Raw genomic sequence first — 23440 nt, forward strand, 5'->3', positions numbered from 1 at the left:
CAGGAAATATCTCGCAGTAATGATGGTAGCACCAGGTTCTGACAATTAGAGGTTCAAGAGCAAAATTCACAAGGGCAATACTCCTGTAATATCACCATAGACACCAATAATTACATTGACACAATCCATATGGAATCAAACCTGGGTTTTTGGTGTGACAAACACTTGAGCCACTGGGCTACCTTGCAGGTACACAAAGAAAAGACACAACCCCCAGTTATATTATCAAATTCATTAAAATGATTTATTTCCACTTATGAAACAAAAGATGTAAAAATACAAATGGAAAGAGGTAATGCTTCATGTTAAAATGTTTAGGATGATGGTTTGCCAAATGATGGAATCTCCAACAATAAATATTCTAAGAATATAACAGTCTCGATCATTCAAATTGGCTCTTATTCTTCAACAGGTAGGCTGCCAGGAACTCGATAGGATTTGGTGGCCTGGAAGGAGACAATGCATAAACATGAGACATTATTCTTACACCAGACAACAACCTGAATTTAAAGCCCTGGGACCACCAGTAAAGCCTATGCAGTCAAAAAATAGAGTGACATTGAACCTTAGAGAGACAAGTGACAAGGCGATAGCCGCGTTAAACATTTAGAAGCTATACAATATGAATATGCAGATCTTTGACATATTCCACTGTGGTGCTGACAGAGCGGGGAAATTCTGGGAACTGGGATTTCTAGCATGGCAATAGGATCCTCACTAAGGGGCACAACTCTGCACAGTGAATTACAGAACAGGTGCCCCTTACCACTGCTTCTTAATGACCCTTAGTTTTTACATATGCCTACCTTTCTTTTGCCAGGACTGACATGCCTTGAAGTAGGATGGGTACCACGGTTTGGTCAAGGTATGCTCGTGTGGGCAATGACTGAAGATCGACTTTGGGGCGTTTTGCAGGGGTTTCTGCTGCCTCTTTCTCACTTGCAATGATTTTCTGAAATAAGAAGAAATGTATACCTCAACGAACATTTTGAAGCTAGGATTCTATTCAACATTAGAAATTGGCACTAGTCCTGTAGTCCTTGCCAGAATGCCCAATAGTTAAGGTATCATAAGGACTATTAGAAATTTCCCATTTTTAAGGGGTTTGCTATGTTATCATTATAAGGACTAGTGGGCTAAAAGTTTCGTTTCTACCGCTGCTATTACTACTTCAAATTGAGTATGAGTAGCTGTACCATAACATGATCTTTCTCTGTAACATACTTTATTTGGGGGATTAACCTGTTTAGTGAAGTACAAATTTAGTACTTTTTTGTTTAGGTGTAGCCTCATATGGGATTCCAACCAACCACACTTCTCAGAAAAAGCAGTGTTAGAAATTGGCTCTAGTCTTACAGTCCTTGTCAAACTGCCTGTATTTTCTTGAGTATAGTGCGCACCCATGTATAATGCGCACCCCACTCTAGCGGATTCAATATTTTGGAAAAAAAAGAAATTTGAATATTATGCTCAGAAAACAATTACACCGTACCCCTTCAGCGAAGTCCGGCAAACGAACGGGTGATGAGACACTTTGTCAGTACAAATTTGAAATTTGAGATAAAAAAATCACCAGACATGCTGATTTATCATTTAAGTTGTATTTTTTGTTCAGCTAGGCATTGTTTTACATCCAGGGATTAAGATTACCTTGTGTATTTTCTCATAAACTAAGCCGGACACAGCAATCAGCTGTACACACGTTTTCTTGGAATCTACTGGTGATTCGGTCAAGACACACCCAATGATATAACTTTACAGTATTTTAATGCAAGGATCGGCAAAAGTTGTATCTGAAACTAATTGTTAATCAGGAATAATATATTCTAATATCTTGTTAATTTAGATGCAGGTTTTACTAAACATATTTAAAATAAGAATAACCCTAAGCGAAGCAGCTGATCGCTATTGCCAGTTATTATTTTTTACATGGAACCAGTCTGACCAGTCACCATCAAGGCTCCCCTGCACGTGATCGAGAGAATTACGTGTTGACATAGAATCGTCCAACAAAAACAAATAAGACTTTTAACGAATCAAAGTATTGCATTTATGATATATGTATCCATTCTCTGTCAACTAAAGTTCGTTTCAAGGCGTCAATAGCGGTAATCTGACCGTGGTTGCTGTTAATAAAGATGAGTTGTGCGATCCACACGATTTCGCTAAAATTAATTAAAACAATATTAAAAGGAATTTTGAATAAAATCAATGAAATAAGTTACAAACATAAGTCCAGATATACAAAGAACACTTTTTATAGCCAGACAGTGTAATTACATGAATAATTTGCGAACTTCAGTATGGATTTGTTGACATGGTATTTCCGGTGTTACGTGCTCACGGTAATGTCTTTCCATGGGGGAAAAAACATCCGAACTCAAAATTCGTGTATAATGTGCACCCCCCTCTACACAGCTGTGTTTTGGGGAAAAAAAGTGTGCACTATACTCAAGAAAATACGGTATACTAATGACAACTACAAATTTGGCCCTTTAATTTTTTTTTGCTATGTGTTATCATCATATGGACTATTGGGCTAACTGTTAGTTTCTATCCCTGAAAAGGCATCTAATTGCCAGCACACAAAGTCAGCCACTGAACTTTCAACAAGAAATGGAGTCTGGTAGTCTAGATCATGACATCAAAGGTTTATGTTTATGCCGATTTCCCTGAAGCTCCGTAAACATGCCAAAGTGAATTTAACATGTTCAGGAAGAAGTCCTCAGTTACCTGTGCCTTGCATCACCTTTACTATGTGGGAGAGATGTGATAGTGTCAAGACATTTCCTTCAGGAACCAAATACTACTACCTGACCTCATCGTTACCATGGTTACAAGTTCTCCCTACCTGAATGTTGTCGGGGATGTCTGGAGCAACTGTCTCCGGCTGGTCTGCACCTGCCTCCCCAGCTGCTGATACACTTCGTACTTGATCTGGAATCAATAATTTTTGGGTTTTTTTTAGCAATATGTTTTCAGTGGTTGAGTTGACGGCTGTTTATTCCAATGCTGGTGAAAAGTAGAAGTAATATTTTACAAGAAACTAGTCTAAAATGAGCTGTGAACTAGGTGAAGGTGTTCATAACATATGTGAAATACTTGTTGGCAATATTCGCTCACCACCATAGATCTTCACCTTGACATCTTCACATTATTTAAAGTATTAAACACAATTACATACATAGGTCTATGGAATAATAATACACAACATTCTGCTGGAATTTCATTATTTTGTTGACATTTTCATTGCTTATTATAATAACAGATCAGATAGTTTGAACATGTTGAAATTGAGATCAGTGAGGTCATAAGAGATCACAAGAGCTTAAAAAACCTTAAAGCATAAGACAAGTTTTTACACAACCAATGTTTTATGTACTGGCACTATTATGACAAATGGTGTGTCATATTAAACACTGAGCCATACAAAATTAATTACCCCAAAGTTCAGTTTCAACAAGGTTACCATGGCAGCCACAAACATAAACAAGTGACAGTACATGAAGCTCATCATGGCCGTAGTTGTGTAAAAGTAAGAAACTTACTGCACTGCAGTCAAACTTCACGACCCAAATCTTGATTTGCAACATGAACTTATCCTCATGATCATGCATATTGTGCACACCACAGACACACTCATGATTCTTCGTGCATACCCAATATCATAAGGAATAACCCTGTACATAATAATAACTGACAAAACCCTAGCTTCCATGTAGCAGTTCATGCTCAAAGCACTACATTATTACCCAGGTCAATGGATCAGTGTGCACTCGATTTCCATTCTCAGCTCCCAGGAGAGTATACATCTTAAAGCTGCCTGTAAGGCGCTAGAAGGTTAACAGCCACATTACCAACTCATCCTACCGGGTACCCACTCACTGCTGGGTGAACAGAGGCACATTTCGTACAAATTCACTTGCCTAAGGAGACACCACATGTGGTACATGTGCTTCAGTGTGGGGCAGGACCGAAGCCCTAGAAACTCTCAGGAGTCAAGCTGTTTAACATGGTCACCCATCCAACTACTCCCTGTACATGGTATACATAAGGGCATGGATCATGGTTCTGGGAGACTATTTCTGGCATAATACATCATAATGTATCACCTATCAGGCATTTGTGGTGTCAGAGGAGATGCAAATGTGAAAGTATAAGAATTAAAATGGAACACACGATAACTTCACTCTACACCTTCGGCTCAGACGACCTAACAATTAAAACATATTTCATATTAATAATTTAAATGTGTCAAACAACTGCTGTTGGTTTGACAAATATACTTATATTATTTACAGTATTTCTATGACTTACTGGGTGAAATTGGATAGGCTTCATTAAATAAACAGATAAATAAATATAAGCATGATAAGGGAACAACAATTTAATTGGGGGGGGGGGGGGGGGTTGAGAACATCATTTGTTTTTAATATTTAGGAGCTTTATTTTGTAAATAAATAAAAATAATAAACTCTATTCTTTGGACCCTTGAAATATATTCTGAAAAGGGCACATTATTTTTAATTTCTAGAATGTGTAAACAATTGTTTTTCTGAAACCATACATCAAGTGAAATTTAAATGGTTGCTTCCTAGTCTTTCACGAACGACCACTACTTGATGGAACATAATTTTATAGGCCTATCCAACATGTTCAAATCAGGCATACTTATCATGCTAAGAATTCTTCCTTGCGTCTCATTAACCGCAGAAAGAAATGTGAAATGCATCAAATACTCCTGGGGATCTGAAATAAATCAGATGACCCCGGTGTTTTTTGGTAAATTGTTGGATGAAACCTCTTGTCTGTTTCCTGTCAACAAACAGGTCGATTTTGAACCTGGCGCTGACATAGCAAGTTCGTCATGTTCAATATCCTCCCGAAACATAATCCCATTTATTGATTTTTATTCTACTTTTACTAAAATAGTTTCCATGATTAATTGTCGAAAGCTACAATAAAGTTTCGGTTGTTCAACAACTATCAGCAGAGAAGCTAAACTGGACCAATCCAAACAGAGCCCAGCGGGACGAAAGTCTTCAAAACAGGGTCAACTTCAAGGAGCGGGTATCGATTTTTGTCCAAGACATTTAGAAGGTGATTCTTCACGACATCACTGCTTATCACTTCCCTCGTCAAAATAATTCACTCTTCGCAAGTTTTTGCTAACAAAATACTTACCAAACAGGTAAATAACACTATAAAAACATAAAGCTGGAGCAATAATGCTTACCGTCCGCCATTCTTGTCACCAATAGCAATGTCTGAGTACAGCAAGTCGTAAACACGATCGATCGCCTCCCTTTGAATGTCGTAAAAGGGCACCTGCCCAGACTAGATTTTCCTTTATTGCGCGAGACGTGACATGCGCATGTTAGTGTATCAACACAAATATCTCCATGAACATAGCAACGCATGAACCTTTGTAAATGTTCTTTTGTATGGACGAGAGAAACATTGTCAAGATAAAAAAAACAAGCTACAGCGCTTCTAAGAGACCTCTTAAACCACTGAATTACTTGAAAATAAAATCTAATTGTGTAAACCTCGATCAAATAATAATCGATGGACTGTTTGTATTGTTCGCCAACGTACAGACATTTGTGACTGGTACAGCGGTACACTGAGGGTGGAAACCAGTCCACATTACGTGTACATATATCATCTAAGATGATGTACCGCCTTCATTCAATAAACAGAAAATTACATACAAAAGAAATAGACAACAAAATGTGACATGTAAATTCATATTTTACTCGAATATAAATCATTGCTTTGCCATTCAGTGTCTTGTCCGGATATTAGAAAGTATTAGATACTTTAGTTTAAGATTATATTAAGTTCCAGGTCAGGTTCAAGGGGTGCAGGCTAAAACGGCACCTCAGCAAAACGTCACCGATTTCTCTGGCGAAAACGGAACCGCATTTGGCGAAAACGGCTACTATGAGTCGGGCGAAAACGGCACCTCTATTTTTAATAACGATAACAACGATTTTTGTAGTAATATATAGGGTTTATTTACATGGTATTTGATTATTTCATATATTTATTAGATATTATTTAGAGGCATCCATTGTTGTTATCGGGAACCAGGGAGCTCAGACTCTGCCGGGGAAGTACCGAGTAGGGAGGAAGGAGAAGCAGTATGATTATGATCAATAATTATTGTTTCCTGATCCCATGTTAGAATCACGTAATGGCTGTAATTCAGGGATGTTGCCATGCTCAGTGGTAGATAATCTCATCTGGAATCATACAAACCTACACTAATTACTTTTTACATAATCTCGGGCGATGGGGTAGCCTAGTGGTTATAACGTTCGTTGTCATGCTGAAGACCCGGGTTTGATTCCCCACATGGGTAAATGTGTGAAGCTCATTTCTTGTGTACCCCGCCGTGATGTTGCTGGAATATTGCTAAAAGCATGTAAAATTATACTCACTCACTATCACATGCTCTCGTTAATCCCCGACAGGCCCTTTTATAATTTACAGGTTGTGGTATCATAGATGTAGGCAATGATGTAGTCAGATGTACACCTGACTACTTTTCTGTTGGCAAAAGTAGATGGAACCTACATATACCCGTTCACGTGTGAAACCTATTTATTTAAGTAATGGAATGTGAATTCTTTCACTGTCAAGCGCCTGTACATACCCGTATATTGCATTAGTTGACTATAAACACACGTATTGAGTCGGCAATATGTCAGAGCCGTCTGTTGTCGTATTGAGCTGGGGCGGTTATGTAGCCTTGTGGTGAAAGCGTTCGCTCGTCACGCCAAAGACCCGGGTTCGATTCCCGACATGGGTACAATGTGTGAAGCCCATTTCTGGTGTCCCCCGCCGTGATATTGCTGGAATATTGCTAAAAGCGGCGTAAAACCAAACTTTTCTTCTAAATGACACGTTACATACGGTGGAAACTGAAATTACAGAGTGAGTATGGGTTTACGCCACTTTTAGCGATATTCCAGCACCATCACGACGGTGATATACCAGAAATGGGCTTCACACATTGTACCCAATGTTATTTCGCCGTAAGCGAACCACGAACAAGGGTACCTGAACGAAAAGAAAAACTGATGGCTGCCCCCAAGAAAGAGCTACTGTTGTTGTTTTTATCTGGAATAATTATTTAGACTTACGTGAAATAAAGTCATATTTTCTTCACCATTTGAAAATGACAATCTGACATTCGATCTTAAAGTGTGCTGTCCCCACACGGCCAATATATCTGTATATTTATATAACATTGTCCATTTCGATCAGTTTCAAGTTCGGAGGTGAGGTGAAATGGGGTTTAACGTCGCGTCCAAGGTTATTGCACTCATATAGCATGTGTGTGTGTGCTTGTACTAATGCCGATTTTATAGTGCTAACCAAATGAGATACCATGCTACCAGTCCTTGTTTTAGCCCCATATTGCCGAGTACCATCTTTTTGCGTGTTTTTTTTTTTTATATGACGCGGTCGGGAATCGAACTCCGGACTTATAGCTCTCCGGGCGGGCGCTCTACCAGTAGACAACGGAGGGGGGTCTTCAAGTTCAGAAGAGCGTCCGTATCACGTATGTTTTAAAATTATGGAGATGGCATAGCTAAACGAACCAAACTATTCCAAAACGCAGATAAGGCAACGTTCGTCTGTTTTCACAGTATGATAATACTTAATTCCTATTGTCATACCATTCCTCCTTTCTTAATACAAGCAAGCCTCCTCGCTTCAAATGCAAATGTATATAAGTCGGTCACAACTACCCATATATCTTTCTCGTATCTATCTATGGAAAAAAAACAGTATGCAAAATCCAAAAAAATGTTTTTAACTAGATGCTCATTTTAAATTAATTTAAAACATTTCAAACAATTTACAAACTGAAACCATGAAACGTTTTGAAAGGACCCGTGACTACAACAGCAGCATGGCGATCCTATTTCTTTATTTCCTTTTTGAATTCGCTACACTCGAAAGTGATTGTACACAAATTACGGAAGAATTATAACTAACTGTCTAAATATGATCTAGTCCTTAAGTGACAATGGGCAGAGGCACAATAAGAACAAACTACATTCTTAATCTAACATTTCTGGATGTATTCAGGAAAATGTACAGACATTTCTTTCGATGGATATACAAACGGAAATAATCCTTTTTCACATTGAGAAACATTATCTATCAACAGGTCAATAGCAATACCTGGAGGATATACACATGTCGGTCAATACGAGGTTCACAGCCCTCGTGTCATATCTACCGAGTATGTTGTAGCACGAGAACACACATGACTTAGTTTTGCTTCCACACAAGGTTCATATGCTTGAACAGCAGTGTCATAAACACACATCAATGGTCTGTTCGAACAGGATACGACGAAATCTGTATAATGGTCGTGTCACTGACTGGACACGTTAGTTTGGCCATCCTCGTGTGGGGACTGCGGTCTGCAGACTTTGATGTGTACTGCCGAGTTATTCCTTACACTCGTGTCTGCCTCGCCTTCGTCGTTGTTCGGTTCAAGGTCGTCTGTAAGTTCGACAGTTGAGGTTCGACAAGACACGTCTACTGTTCCGCGACCATTTGCCTTCAGTTGCAGAGCTAGATTGATGGCTCTATTCACAGCAGCGCCAAGTCCATGTATGTATACTTCATTTCCAGCATCAAGTATATTCTGACAACGTTTCATCTGAGCTTGGAAATCCGTCTTTCTTGTCACGTAAACATCATCCTTACGTTTGGGAAGCTTCGGTGGCAGTCGCTTTCTCAACGTGAATTCCTCTCTTTCGAGGAAATCTTTCGTGTCCTTTGGTTTGGTTTTGGCACCACTGTGGGTCTCTTGTTGCATTTTTATTTCTCTGACGACATAAAAAGCAGGACTGGTGTCAATGTATATGAATATGCTAGTCAACACTCATAAGGAAGGCACTTGCTTGTGGAAGTGCGACGACGATGGAGCAACACGGCACATACTTCTAACACAGTCAGGTACAGATGTTATAGACGTGATACAAGTCGCATGTCTCTGTTCGGAGTTGAACATTCATAACTTCCGGCTCCAATAATTTAGAGTGATCTCCCTTTGATAATGTTTCCAAAATGAACAAGTTTCAGTGTATAAGGTGTGGAAAGCCAGCAGACGAACTGTATCGCGACTTTAAGGGAGGGATAATCAAAATAAGCCACTGTGTGCGTAATATATTTAGTTTTACCACATGAAACTGCGTGTATCCAGACATACATGTCCTCTTTATTACTCTTATGTTTACATGGCACATTTTTAGCATACCGTAACAACTTTTATTTTTTGTAAGGACGTTTCAGAGCTATTTCTTTCCCCTTCATCAGGCATATTCAGTTGATGAAGGGGAAAGGTGTAGCTCTGAAACTTCGTTACAAAGAACAAAATAAGTTGCAATCCATAAAAGTGTCATGCATTCATGGTCTTCCAACTTCTAAATGCCTATCAAAGACTTTCCTTATGTTGCCAGAATATCTTGTCATAGTGATCAGTGCCTACTCTCATTTCCTTAATTGGGCTAATAAATCAAATGCCACTTAAAGCTATAATTACTCAATGGTCTGTATCCTATTTTATGTTTTTCAGACCACCTGTGATGAAGTCGTGGACAAGTATATTGAGTATGAACCTGTCATTATCTATCTGGATGCTCTGCTGCTGAAACTCCCTGCCTTCAGACATATCCTCATAAACACAGTGCAGACAGTGCGTATACAGTACACGTAACATATGATGGGTTGTGGGGTAGCCCAGTGGGTAAAGTGTTAGCTGTTTGTTTATATCGAACGAAGGCCCAAGTTCGATCCCCTACCTGTGTAGTTTGTGTAAAGCACTTTTTTTTCTGATTTTCCTCCACTGTGATATTGCTGGAATATTGCTACAAGCAGCGTAAAACCATACTCATGCATTCTCTAAAACTTATGTCCACACCGTATGCTTGTCGAAAGAGGTGCCTAACGGGATTGGCAGGTCAGGCTCGTTGACTTGATTGATGCATGTCATCGTGTCCCATTTGCGTGAATTGATGCTCATGATATCAATCACTGGACTGTTTGGTCAAGACTCAGTTATTGACAGATCGCCGTCTGTAAAACTGTTGAATGCAGCGTTAAACAACAAACAAACAAGAATGTAATTTAGATTCTTTTCCAAGGATAAGGTGAAAGAGCTTCACAAATGGCTTCTTTTTTTTCATGACCTGAGGTAGACCCATAGTTGATAGCAGAAACAAAGGTCAACATATGATTTGTTCTACCCTGTACCGTGTTAAGCATTATAGCACCACCGACTTGAGGAGGTTACGAGAATGATCGCTCTGTATATATTATAAAGATGTCAAACCTGACAAAAAAACAATACGGAACCAGTCTGTCTGAGAAGTGCTATAATTGTATTACATAAAACCGCATTTAACCAAACTTCCTCACTCATTACAGATGAATTTGTTCTTCTCCATTGTTCTAATCACAGTGGGGTCCATTGTTCTAATCACAGTGGTGTCTGTGAGTAAAATCACTTCAATGGAATGGTACCAGATAGGAAGTTAATCAGGGCTTATAGAGGATTTTAGTGTGTTACAACTTATAGCCATCATTTCTTTAAGGAAATATCAGATACTTAAAATGAAACATCTTCTCAAATACGGTAATTTATTCAAGAGCATAATTTCTTGAATCCGTGATTAACAGATATTTGTTTATAATAATTCTCTTCCACTGGTCTCCTCTGCACAGGCGATATGGAAGTTTACACTGGTGATCCTCTTGTGTGAGGCGTTCATCCGGCTGCTGCAGGATCGGTATGCGAAAGTCCCAATGGCCGGCCCCATCAAACCAGACTATGTGTTCTACTCGGCTCTAGAATGGAACCTGTACTACAACTACGCTGTATCAGCAGTAGGTATGTGTGGGCACATTATTTATTATCAAAGCATTATTCTGAGATGCCCTGTTCCAAGAATATTTCTCCAGCTTCAAGGAATCAAATGACAGCCGCCTTCAAAACTTGGTTGTTTCATTGTAAGCACAAGTACAAGGGACTAGTGTAAACCTGATTTCTCTAACACTCAGAGTCTGTAGCTAGTCCTGCTTTAACAAGACAAAAAGGTTTACTGTGTTTTTACTTTCAATCAGTCCTATTCTGTTCCAATTTGAATAAAAATTGAAGCATTAAGTTGTGTAATGCTTTACACTCACCCACTCACTATATATATATATATATATATATACTGAACCGCAAAAGAAACGTCATACCTAGTAACCTTGCATGAAAAGTTGTCATTTAAATATCTGGGTAATTTTTGTCAAAGTTTCTAAAATTTAACATTACCTTGTCCGGAAAAATGAAATTTGATGATAAAATAACAAAGCAGATGACAATAAAACCGATCGCCCGAACGCATCACGGCAATGGCCATGGTAACCCTATGCACGTGAGTTCCTTGCAAATTGAAATGCACATGCGTTCCCCCATTTCTTGCCCTATAAAAATCCATCAAGATAGGATAACATTCATTCATTATTGAATTGCTACCACATGCCAAGATTGAGAAGAAATCAGCGACACCAAGCCCTTGGACGATTGCAAGCTGGACAAACTGCCCGGCAAGTAGCCAATGCATTTCAAGTACACGCAAGGACCACATACAGGCTCCAGCAACAGTACCAGACCACCAACGCTGCAGATGACCGATTATGTATTGGAAGACCAAGAGTCACCACCCTACGTCAGGATCAGCAGATTGTGCGACAGCATCATCAAGATCGCTTTGTTACTGCTGCGGAAACTGCTTGACAGACCATGGGGACACACCAGCGACACATTAGTGCAGACACCGTGCATCGACGATTGACAAGCAGAGACCTCCACTGTCAGAGGCCACACTGAGGACCCATTCTGACACCACGTCATAGCCGGGACCGTCTTCAGTGGGCAGCACAGCAACAGCATTGGCGCCACAAGCAGTGGAGAAGAGTCCTCTTCTCAGACGGGGCCGTTGCTGTATCTCAACAGCAGATGGCAGAGAGTCTGGCGACGCCGTGGTGAACATTATTCGGATGCTTGTGTTGTTGAGAGAGACTCGTGGGGTGGTCCGAGCATCATGGTGTGGGTGGAATTGGTCTTGCACAGAGGGTCGGCCCTGTGGTCTTCCAGAACATCGGTCCAGGGTGAGGCAATGGTGTCACAGCAGCTCAGTGCATTGATCAAGTCTTGAGACCACACGCCACGCCTCATTTGGCACTTCGCCGCAACCATGAGTTTCAGCATGATAACGCCCGTACCCACACTTCGAGAGCAACAAGAGACTCCCTCCAGCAGAATGGTATCAGAACATTGTAGTGGCCTGCCCTCAGTCCCGATTTAAATCCCATTGAGCACCTGTGGGATGAGATTCAAAGACGTCTGAATGACGTCCGACCAAATCCGACAACTTCAGCTGAACTGCATCAGGCGTTCCTCAGAGTGTGGGCTCAAGTGCCTATATTGACTTGTGATGCCATTTTCTCAGACACTAGTTTTGTGTTTCACTTTAAGAACCTTTGACACTTTAATTTCAACCTTGATGATCAGTTTTGCCAAGTTTTATCTTTTTAATATGTCTCAAAGTAGGTTTGCAGTGTTTGGACAAATGAGGTTTCTCATATATATCTATCCATGATGACGTTTCTTTTGCGGTTCAGTATAATTTGCATTTCTGTTGTTTCATTTTCAGAGCTGATGATATTTCTTGTGGCTGTTGTGATGGTGTTGTGCATTCTACAGCGAAGCAGAGGGAGGAGACAGCAAGATTCACAACTCAAGTAGGTGGCAGTTATTAAAAGACATGCAACAAGATGTCCAGACTATCAGTGTACTGTCCAGAATTTAGATGGTGGTTGTTCATGAGAAGATAATCTAACACCCTGTCAAAGAGTTCACCTGTTCGTATTTTGGGGCGGTGGGTCAGCCTTGTGGTAAAAGTGTCTGCATGTCACGTCGAAGGCCCGGGTTTGATTCCCCACATGGGTGCAATGTGTGAAGCCCATTTCTGGTGTCCCCCACCATGATATAGCTGGAATCTTGCGAAAAGCAGCATAAAACCATACTCACCCACACTTCTTATTTGTGTGAGGGAGTGTATCTTGTCACACTTAGAATAGAGTAGATAGAGATAAAGAGTGGGTGAAGGAATAGTTTCACCATACTCCGCTATATCACAGCAGTCTGCTAATAATCAAGTCTACATCAGACAAGCCATTTTGTCCCTTGTTTTCATGGCTCATGTTCGGGGTATGCCCCGATTATGTTTCTAGGTTAGTCAGCACGATACCCGTGCTCGTGGGTTTCACCGAAGTGGTAAACGTCCGAGACCTGCATCACTTCGGGCTTTCCTCACACACGCACGCATGCCTTGACATGTAGCCCTTTGAGCGTGCCCAAGTGTGGTGTGGATGGTGCAATATAAATGGCTTTAATGTTAACATGATTATTAGACATGGTAGACTGTGTGTTTACCCTTTCAGTAGCTTGTCGTAACAGGCAACTAACAGGATCAGGTGGTCAGGCTCGCTTACTTGGTTGATATATGTCATCGTATCCAAATTGTGTAGATGGATGCTCATGATGCTCACTGATCACTGGATTGTCTAGTCCAGACTCGATTATTTCCAGACAGGAAATATAGCAGGAATATTGTTGAGTGTGGCGTTAAACAAACGAACAAACAAACCAACCTTGGCTGTATTTCTTGTCCACTTCCCACAAACCAGCTAAAGTATTTGTACAATGACTTTGTATAATCCAGTCTCAAGCTGGTCGTCCGATCTCTGATTTGGTCCAACTTCGGGAAGGTGCTTGTGATTCCCGTCATGCTGTGGGGACAGACTTACAGCGCCATCTATCTCAGTCTCAGTCGAGCCTACGTCCTGGCCTCTTACGTGCAGGCTCTCCGAGGTTCGTATATCGGGGCAGTCCCAAAAAGCCTTGAATTTTATGGTCAATCTTGCAGAGTTCTTGATTCTGCTTGAAAATATAATGTAATATAATAAATAATTAATATAATTTCTTTCTGATATATTTGTCGCCAGCAGCAATAGAGCTGTCTCTCTCCATATGAGCAGCTGCTTTAATTCAGTGTATAATAAGCCACTTAATACCACGAATAGAATACCAACATTTTGCTGGCACAAGATCTGGATATTATGGAACTAGATGTCATACAACATACTTAATCTGGACAAGAATCTTTAAAGGGACAGGACATCGACCATTCTGAAGCTAAACAATAGCCAATAACTCCCGACCTTCCTCGGCTCTGCTCGCCTTATTCCATTTCTGTTCGATGGACCACACTAGCGTTTAGGCTTGTAATGAGACCACACTTGTTTGAAAACAAACGCACTTATCCTGAAATAAGAACAGAGGACTAATGCAAATCTTTCGGTGAGCTTTAAATTTTGTTTTGCATTATTAATAGTTATCCTGCTACAACTGCGACAGTGATGTGCATGACGATATAGCTTCAGATATCAAAGTGACTCCGAAGTACTTCCGTGACAGAATGTGGAAGATAAATACGCAAATGGAAATAGTTTTTCACGTTTTAGGATATTTTCTCAATGGTAGTTAAACATTTCATGACGTATGTTGATCTAAATGTGTAGACTCGTCCAAAATGAAACAGATGAAAAACACATGAATAGACTCTGTAAGATGTCACCATGTGACAGAGGTTGTCCGCTGGCCCAGTGAACCCTGGGTAGGAGAGTGATTGGCTTCATATGACCAAGGCATATTTATTTTGTTATCTGTTAGCTTTGATAAACACTGACATCTAATCTAATAAAAATGAAGCTGGCAATTAGTATTTTGTAACTCAGCCTTAAGAAAATCACACAAGCTGTCTCATTACTGAAGCCAGTTTATTCTGTGCAGAGCTTGTGTCGTCAGCTTCACTGTGCGGAGCTCTATTGTTTTGGTGTTAGAACTGAATTGGATATGTGACATCACACTCGGAAATTATTTCATGCATGATTTAAAAACACACATAGCCACCATTGTACTGTCCCTAGAGCTAATTTCACTCATTTAACATAAAACTAAAAAATGTTTTCAGTGAGTGGACCGAGGTCAAGTTTCTTAGAAGCTGCAACTGTCATCAGCATAGGCTCTGCTGTACAGTGGGGCGTCATGACCTGTCTTCCCACATGACCTGTCTTCCCACATGACCTGGACAGTGGGGTGTCATGACCTGTCTTCCCACGTGACCTGGACAGTGGAGCGTCATGACCAGTCTTCCCACATGACCTGGACAGTGGAGCGTCATGACCTTGACATCGGAGTCTCACGACCTTGACAGTGGAGACTTGTCATCTTGCAGTTCGTAAGAAACTGCCGAAAATTCTAGCAAATGGAACAATGATGAAAAAATTCATCAACTGGCATTATACTTTGTCCAACGTGTTAGATTTTAGTGTTGGTGTTTATGCAGAAAATATTTGAACAAATGCTGACAGCTGTCTTTGTTTAAACTGTAGACATCTTCAACTGATGACTATATACTATATACATCCACACGAGCTACAGTGCCATGGCGCTATTTTTACTTGTTACCATGGTTACCTTTACATATTTTATAATTAAAAAAAAGGTCACAAAGTCAGCATAATCTTCACATTTTTATTGTTTTATTTTGATGAAGACGTGCAGTTTCAACTCTCTGTTGAAATTATATCACCAAAATGTAACTAAATCGATGAGGCATTAAGTACACACACACATTGATACACGCTCGCTTCAACATCGCTGATGAGGACAACAGGACAACTTAACATGAAACATCAACTGCCAATCACAAGACATCCTGTAGCATGGGACACAGTGGAAGATAGGAAGGTGGACTTCAAAACTAAATTACAATTTTTTTGTAAAATAATTATTACAAGGTCTATCATAAATATACAATGCTGAGTTTCTTAAACATATTACTAGCATCGATCCTTTTACGAAATTTTAAACATACAAAGATTCCTAATTGTATTATTTGCATACATTTCACCCATGATATGTTTTGAAAGCTACTCTTTGAAACTATCCATCTGTTAACAAATTTCCACAAATTGGTAAAGACTGCATCTCAATCAATATTGTTACCATGGTGTCTCCTACGCTGCACATCACACGACAGATAAAGCAGATTTTGGCTGGGCCATCAACACATCAAAGCAACACGTTGCCAAGGTCAAGACAGTCTGGACAATCAGCATTGCATTGTGGGACAACACGTTGCCAAGGTCAAGATAGTCTGGACAATCAGCATTGCATTGTGGGACAAGTGCTACAATTACATGTTGGAGATGACGAGATGACGTGCAGCATTCAGAGCGTCAGTCAACGAGGATCCCTGGTAATGGCAATACAAGACAAAGTGGGCGTAATTTTGACATTATGAAAAATCTCTTCCAGATTTTTTTCTATCATCAAAAATACAAAACATGAATGAAGTTTATAACTCCCCTTGTTTCTCATGATGGATATAACAAAATTTGTGGTTTGATACTAGGTATCGAATGATGGGACAATGGTTCATGACTTTGGTCATGAACGTAGCTGCCTTTGTTTAGTCGACGGATTAGCTGCTGCTGCTGCTGCTGCTGCTGCTGTTTGCGCTGTTGTTGGCGAGACACGTTGTTGACCGCTCCGAGAGACGTTGTTCACATCACAACATGTAATGTTAGTTAGAACAAGAAGCATTAATCATGGCAACTTGCGGACAACATGTCGTTGAAAGTCACGAGTCAGCACAATATTTGGAGGGATTAAGAAGTCGCTGGGTACAATAAATACATGGTGACAACTGATGCTGTCCTCTTGCGGGCTTCATCATCATCACTGGGACCTAACATAATCTGATATGATTGTATTTACTTCACCATAAACCAAGATCTGCATGCTGACCTGATGAGATGCCATGAGTGTTATGCTTTCCCTAACCTCAGCTGCATAATCAGGTTCTCATAGAACTTTTAAAGCACCTTTTATTAAAATTCTGATGAAAGAAAGAAGCTACACCCTAGAATGATGAGACAGTTCCAAACTATTCCCAAAAATACCCCCAAACCGTTTCTCGCATTTCAATTGTGACTTCAATTCTTTTTAAATGTGAACTATTTTTATAATTCTGTTTAAATGTGAAGGTTTTTTATCACACACAGCAGTAAACATTATTCTACAAGATTTCCCTTAATTGTTTCAGTTTTATTATTGTCAGATAATTGAAAGCGTCATGTGAGGATGTTGGGTTAATGTTTAGTAAGGAAAGTAGCATGTTAATTTAGCTAGTCTGTATAATCACTAAACAGCTAACACAATACAGGACGTCCGAGGTACTGTACCATCAGGATCACAATACAAGTGTACAAGAGGTCCAAGATGCTGTACCCTCAGGATCCTTCAGAATTATGACACTACCAATAAGAACAGTATGGATTTCCACAGACTGAATTCTCAACACAAGACAATACATTAGAGTGTACTGAACCCCAGTTTGTACAATACTGACGGAAATGACTTCTGATGATATCTATTTCACTCACTCCATAAATAACGGCACATGTACACTTGTATTTACATATATACAAACTCAATTTGGTGATATAAAAAAACAATTCCATAAACAGCAGTTTAAAGGTGAAGGTCAGTTTTTAACGACTGGTGTCGCTGACCATTGCTTGTAAGCCCCACATGAAACTACCCTTCCTCAACAGATGTGTTCATAATAAACCTTTGTAAACATTATCTTTCTAATTTAGAGGAGATCAATATATTTCTCATTTTATTGATTTCCTGAACAAATAAGGCAGGAAACACCTTCATGAGAGTGTTGAGTCAGAGAGACTTAGCTTGTTGTTTAACGCAGCACACAGCAATATTCCAGCTGTACCACGGTCTGAACCAGACAATCCAGTGATGGACATCATGAGCATCTATCTACGCAGTTGGGAGACTATGACATGCATCAACCAAGTCAGTGAGGCTGTCGGGGAAACTGAATATTCAGTGGAAAATCTGAAATTTTTAAAAAGCTTGGTCTTATGTTCAACATACATATTCTAGTTATTTCACTCAATATGCATGTTGTTCTTTCATATGACAGACTAATGTTTATTATGTTGGACAAGCTGATCCAAAATGTTCCAAATGGAAAAACAATTCCAACATTTCTAGCCATGTTCCTGACAGGATATATGCCTTGATGTCTGTATCTTAGTTTCCATTTTAATTTGAGCTTCTTGCCAAGAGCCAAAACTTCTCGCCTTACATATCTCAGAAGTATCCAGATTCTTTGATCATTAATTATTTTTCACTTTTTGAATGTCCTTGAACCAACCATGGCCATAACATATTTCATATTTTGCTTCCTGGATGTGGAAACAATGGCCGAGCAAATCTGTACACCAAGAATGGATATGACCCTGGATTTGTTTGTTAGTTGTTTAACGCCGCATTCAGCAATATTCCAGCTATATGATGGCGGTGATGGCTGTTAAATAATTGAGTCTGGACCACACAATCCAGTGATTGACATCATGAGCATCAATCTACTCAATAGGGATACAATGACGTGCATCCACCAAGTCAGCGAGCATGACCATCCGATCCAGTTAGTCGCCTTTTACACCAAGCATGGGTTGCTGAAAACTAATTCTAACCCGGATGTTCACAGGTAGTGTTGCCGTATCTGGTTTTAAAACAAGGTTAATTTATGCCTGATAGGCTGTTTGCCCAAGTCCAGATATAGGCACGTGGTTAAGGGGAAATGTTTTATAAGGGATGTCACAATCTTAAGCACTGAAAAGCCAAAACATGTCCCTACAGCTCGTGACAAAGTTTTCTGTTTTGTTTCAGTAACACATGTTGAGACAAGGCTAAGTTTCAGTATGGCTGGTACACATCAAATCAGATTTGATGTCAAAGAATGTTCAACCAATCAGATGGAAGGAGCACATTAGCTGCTTCAGTTCAGAACAATCTGAACATACCTCATACAAATTAATTATACATTCCAATAAAAATTTACACTTAATAAATAGGTTGCTAGTTACTATCACGGTGATTTAGGGTTTCATCTAGAAAATCTTGAAAATCTTAAGACGGTTTCAGATCGTTTTTTGTTTTTGTTGTTTTGGCTTGCTTATAAATATGCTGTATTTCTTTATCCATGTTCACAGAATCATTCAATTTAGAGTCTAAGGCCTGACTTCTCTCTTCTTGAATCTCTTACGAATCTACAGACCTTAAAAATCGAAAATTCAGAAAGAAATTACATTAGAATGATAAGGGTAACATTAATACCGATGGTTAAAAAAATCACTTTAACAATGAACAAAATCCATGGGATTTTTATATAAAACCACATTTTTTCCAGTTATAGCCCATTACTTTTATATCACCTACTGATCCAAATCAAACTTTAAGATGATTAAGAAAATCCTGTTCATATTATTTTTTTAACCTACCAACCAAAATCTGTAAACCTAAGGCAAATTATTAGTCTGGCCTTAGAAAGTAGATTTAATCTATTCTTGAACACTTCCTGAAACTGCAGTTTGAGCCAAATAACAAATAACATCAAGGACAAATTTTCCAATTGATAGATGAAGCCCTAGCCACTCCTCTTGGTGTCCCTATATACATATATCATTTGTAAATAAATATATCAATGTAGCAGAAATGCTTTACCGGTCATCACAATTACAGAAAGTACATGTATTTAATTAATATACATTCAGAACATGGAACAATCATAAATATATAATTAAAACTTGCAAATTTTTCTTAGGCGTAACAATTTACATTTTTAGCTAAAATTCAAAACCTGAATTAATTCAAAAACAAAAACTGTCTTTATGGTTCATTTCATGAATATTATACACTTGCAAATTAAAAAGGTAAAAAAATTTAAATATTATTCCTAAAACAACAGTAACAACAGTGAGGATGTCATAACACCCATTCTCTGAACAAAAACATAATAACCATAATGCTATACTGAGGGTTGACTTAAACATATAGCATTGTCAATATCTGCTGGTAAATAGGGAAAATAAGAATCAATATCAATTACTTATTTCATCTTTAACTCCACATAATTCCCAATATCCTTGAAACAGTTACATGTATGTATAATTTCCTCATGCAATGCAAAATTGAAACAAAACACGTTTCAAATAAGTTCCAAAACCATAACATTTTATCCCACCAAAAAACATTACGAAAAATTTGTTCCATCTTCCTGATGTTATGTTGCCTGAAGCAAATAAACTTAAACTCAGTAGAAATGAAGTAACATTTCACAGTAACAAGAAATGATTCTACCAGTCTTCAAATAATGCCATTTCGAAACACTGGCATTCAAAAGCCATCTTAACATCAAGGCATCAAGGATGTCTTTTCAACTTGTTCCAAGAATTCCTTCCTAACTTGTTTGTGTTTACATCAGAAACCACGGTGGCACAACAACATCTCACTCGTTGAACTTCCATATAATGGATATAATTCCATATAAGGAGATTATGATGAATGTAGAAGCAAATGTCTGCTGCCTGGAGACACACATCCACAGATGTGCTCAGTAATAACTGGCTGATACATGTCATGTGACCTGTAAATATATTGTGATTGGCTGTCCTGTGGTCACATGATCATGGTTGAGATCCCTGTCTCTCTGATGTTGATTGAACATTTGAATTAGAAGTACGAGAGTAAAAACACGAAACCATATTCCAACACAAAGCACACTGAAATCTAGAATCTTCCAACGTCTTTGGCAAAACAGTGCTCTAGGCTTTGTCTACAATGAAATGAGCATGAATACTGTGGAGCAATGAGCGTGAACAAAATGGACCATGAAATGTTGAACACTATGACGATGAAATGCACCAAATCCTGACTGGGACACCTTCTACACTATCACCTCTCTGTCACTGGCTAGAGTCCTTGAGATGTCAATCTCAATGTTGATATCCTTCTTGTGAGAGGTTTTCGGAGGAGGGGTATTTTCTCGGAAGTCATTAAAGTCTGTTGACGAGTCAGTTTGGGTCGGATCTCTCCGGGGACTTTTTTCATATTTTTCTAAATCAATATCTCGCAACTCTGTTGCCGAGATGTTTTTTGATGTTCCACCACCCTTGTCTGTGCCAAACAATGGATTCCGGTACCTTCGGATATTTTGCTCATTTTCATTATTAGTCTTTTGGTAGTTTGTGTAACTCTCAAGTCGCTTCCGCCGCGCACGTTGTCGCCGATGATGCCAGATGACAAGCATGATGATGCTGGTAACGCCGATGATGCCCATGATAGAACACACCAAAGGAATCAGGTAGCTGGGTCCTGCAGGGGAGAAGGCGTCAGCATCAACATCAACATCAACGACATCAACAACAACAACATCATCATTGATCAACAAAATCAATATCAACAACATTAAGTTTTCTTTAACTCCTTAAGCCGCTCCTGTTTTAGTGAGTAACAAATGATTGGAGGATCCTGGCATTGCCAAGCGACATAACCTATACAGTGTGTTGTAGCACCCGGACTACAGATTCTTCATCATTGTTGTAAGTGGCATCCGACCTAACTCTGTCACTCATTTACTACACTTACAAAAGAAAATTGCATGGGAATTTGACTAAAGAAAAAATAAACTACAATTGCAATGTCACATTCAATCTGATGATACATCACTCAGTCTGCATTTACGTTTGGACTCACAAAATACAACAATAACATAATTACTTGTGCCTCTGTCCACAATGGTTGTCTCCACCCGGATTTCCCTGACCGCTGAGAGGGCGCTACTGTTGCTCTGCTTGTGGCTGACCACATCTGTCACACGGTCAATGGCCGTGTGGATCAAGGGGTCCATCTCACCACTCGCAACATTTGTGGACTGAAACAAAAAGCTGAAAGTGAATTCCACGTCTTCCACAGATTTGAGTCCTGCCATGAATTGGAGTCCTACTGGGTTTGACCTTGACCTACAAAACTAGGGGTCCACAGGACCCCAAATGACTAAATTTAAGGGTCCATACAGGCAATATGAGGGTCCAGTAAAGTAATGAAATGGTGTAGTGTAGTGTACCGTAAGATTTGATAATAACTTTAATTACAGGACATTTATATTTCCTGTCAAGAATTTGGCACATGATATTGTCAATTCTATACATTTGTGTGTACTGGACACACATTTCTGCATCATGTAAAACCCTGCCTACCACAGATCACAGTCATGTCACTGTTCTGTGTCCCATCAATGATTCGAGTTCTGTTTACGGGGTGGACTGCAGCTTACAAAGCCGGAAGTATTGTTATACTGTGGATCTGAGTTGAGCATAGATATCTTACCAGTGTGACCTCGACTGTGTCCACTTGACCCTCCTTGATCCCGCACATGATGAACAGAGCATCGTGATTGGCTAGTTTCCTCAGCACGGGAAGCTGACGTAGAGTGTTGCAGATGGTCTCCACAGACACACCCTGAAACAGTGGGCACATCCTGATGAATTGAAGAAGTGAGCTATTATTCGAAGTTCAACATCTCACCCATACCAAGGCCGTAGTTAACTTTTTTTTGACAGGGGGGCAAATACTTGTACAAGTATCACTTGTTCCCAACTTGATTCAAATAAAACTGTTTTCTATAAAAAGAATCCCTGCCCTCCTTGCCCCCGGCACTGCATACAGCCAATATAAAGTGGACACTGATTGTGTGATGGATTTTATCCCAATTATAGCAATATTTCAGCCATCATGGCACACCATGAATTGGCTTCACACATTGTAACCATGTGGGCAATCAAACCCAGGCTGTAGGTGCGACGAGTGAATGCATCAGCCACTCAGCTACCCATCGCCCCATAAACTGATGGAAGCACATTCAGGAAAGATATAGGAATACTGGAGCAGAAAGTTACATCCAAATATACATTCTGCATTTTGTTTGTTGTTGAATGCCACACTCCAATATTCCAGCCATATGATAGCGGCCTGTTAATAATCAAGTCTGAACCAGACAATCTAGTGATTGATATCCTGAGCAACGATCCAAGCATACAGCTGCCTATCACATGCAATCAACCAAAAACATTTGCCGAACATGACTATGAGATCCATTTGGTCCCCTCTTACAACCAGCATTATCTGTTGGTTGGTTGGTTGGTTTGTTGTTTTACGCCGCACTCAGCAATATTCCAGCTATATGGCGGCGGTCTGTAAATAATCGAGTCTGGACCAGACAATCCAGTGATTAATATCATGAGCATCGATCCAGGCAATTGGGATCGATGACATGCATCAACCAAGTCAGCGAGTCTGACCACCCGATCCCGTTAGTCGCCTTTTACAACAAGCATGGTCGCCTTTTACGGCAAGCATGGGTTG

The 23440-nt window shown here is 39.6% G+C and overlaps 4 protein-coding genes across 4 annotated transcripts in view; 1 reads left to right on the forward strand and 3 right to left on the reverse strand.

Moving 5' to 3' along the window:
* Positions 1-242: 242 nt before the first annotated feature.
* Positions 243-5310, reverse strand: LOC139443512 (protein dpy-30 homolog). The gene is made up of 4 exons (XM_071224501.1): positions 5237-5310; positions 2852-2937; positions 807-952; positions 243-446 (listed from the first exon to the last, which is right to left on the reverse strand). Exons 1-4 carry the CDS (start codon positions 5244-5246, stop codon positions 383-385), a joined length of 306 nt encoding a protein of 101 aa, XP_071080602.1. The 5' UTR covers positions 5247-5310; the 3' UTR covers positions 243-382.
* Positions 5311-8398: 3088 nt separating this feature from the next.
* On the reverse strand, positions 8399-8848 carry LOC139443862 (ribonuclease P protein subunit p20-like). The gene has a single exon (XM_071224758.1). It carries the CDS (start codon positions 8846-8848, stop codon positions 8399-8401), a length of 450 nt encoding a protein of 149 aa, XP_071080859.1.
* Positions 8849-9040: 192 nt separating this feature from the next.
* On the forward strand, positions 9041-15648 carry LOC139442728 (protein ARV1-like). The gene is made up of 6 exons (XM_071223608.1): positions 9041-9189; positions 9608-9727; positions 10756-10921; positions 12735-12822; positions 13806-13954; positions 15117-15648. Exons 1-6 carry the CDS (start codon positions 9100-9102, stop codon positions 15209-15211), a joined length of 708 nt encoding a protein of 235 aa, XP_071079709.1. The 5' UTR covers positions 9041-9099; the 3' UTR covers positions 15212-15648.
* A 1788-nt stretch (positions 15649-17436) lies between these two features.
* The window catches only part of LOC139442609 (protein jagged-1-like), an 86561-nt gene continuing 80557 nt past the window's right edge, over positions 17437-23440 (reverse strand). The window contains exons 21-23 of the mRNA XM_071223466.1: positions 22406-22537; positions 21797-21950; positions 17437-21391 (exon numbers count right to left, since the gene is read on the reverse strand). Of these exons, the coding sequence (XP_071079567.1) occupies positions 20964-21391; positions 21797-21950; positions 22406-22537 (714 nt within the window). The 3' untranslated portion in view covers positions 17437-20963. The remainder of the gene's footprint in view (positions 21392-21796; positions 21951-22405; positions 22538-23440) is intronic.

The sequence above is a fragment of the Haliotis cracherodii genome, unplaced genomic scaffold (genome assembly GCF_022045235.1).
Source record: "Haliotis cracherodii isolate W230 unplaced genomic scaffold, xgHalCrac1.p SCAF_5, whole genome shotgun sequence".
In the NCBI taxonomy this organism is placed as follows: Eukaryota; Metazoa; Mollusca; class Gastropoda; order Lepetellida; family Haliotidae; genus Haliotis; species Haliotis cracherodii.

Excerpts from the sequence above, each read along its gene's own strand:
- LOC139443862 (XM_071224758.1), bottom strand. The coding sequence starts at position 8,848 with ATGCAACAAGAGACCCACAGTGGTGCCAAAACCAAACCAAAGGACACG.
- LOC139443512 (XM_071224501.1), bottom strand. Across the intron at positions 953-2,851 it reads ACATCCCCGACAACATTCAG|AAAATCATTGCAAGTGAGAA; the intron begins GTAGGGAGAACT and ends TTCTTATTTCAG. Across the intron at positions 447-806 it reads TCAGTCCTGGCAAAAGAAAG|GCCACCAAATCCTATCGAGT; the intron begins GTAGGCATATGT and ends GTCTCCTTCCAG.
- LOC139442728 (XM_071223608.1), top strand. The coding sequence starts at position 9,100 with ATGAACAAGTTTCAGTGTATAAGGTGTGGAAAGCCAGCAGACGAACTG. Across the intron at positions 10,922-12,734 it reads CTACGCTGTATCAGCAGTAG|AGCTGATGATATTTCTTGTG; the intron begins GTATGTGTGGGC and ends TTTCATTTTCAG. Across the intron at positions 12,823-13,805 it reads CAGCAAGATTCACAACTCAA|TCTCAAGCTGGTCGTCCGAT; the intron begins GTAGGTGGCAGT and ends TGTATAATCCAG.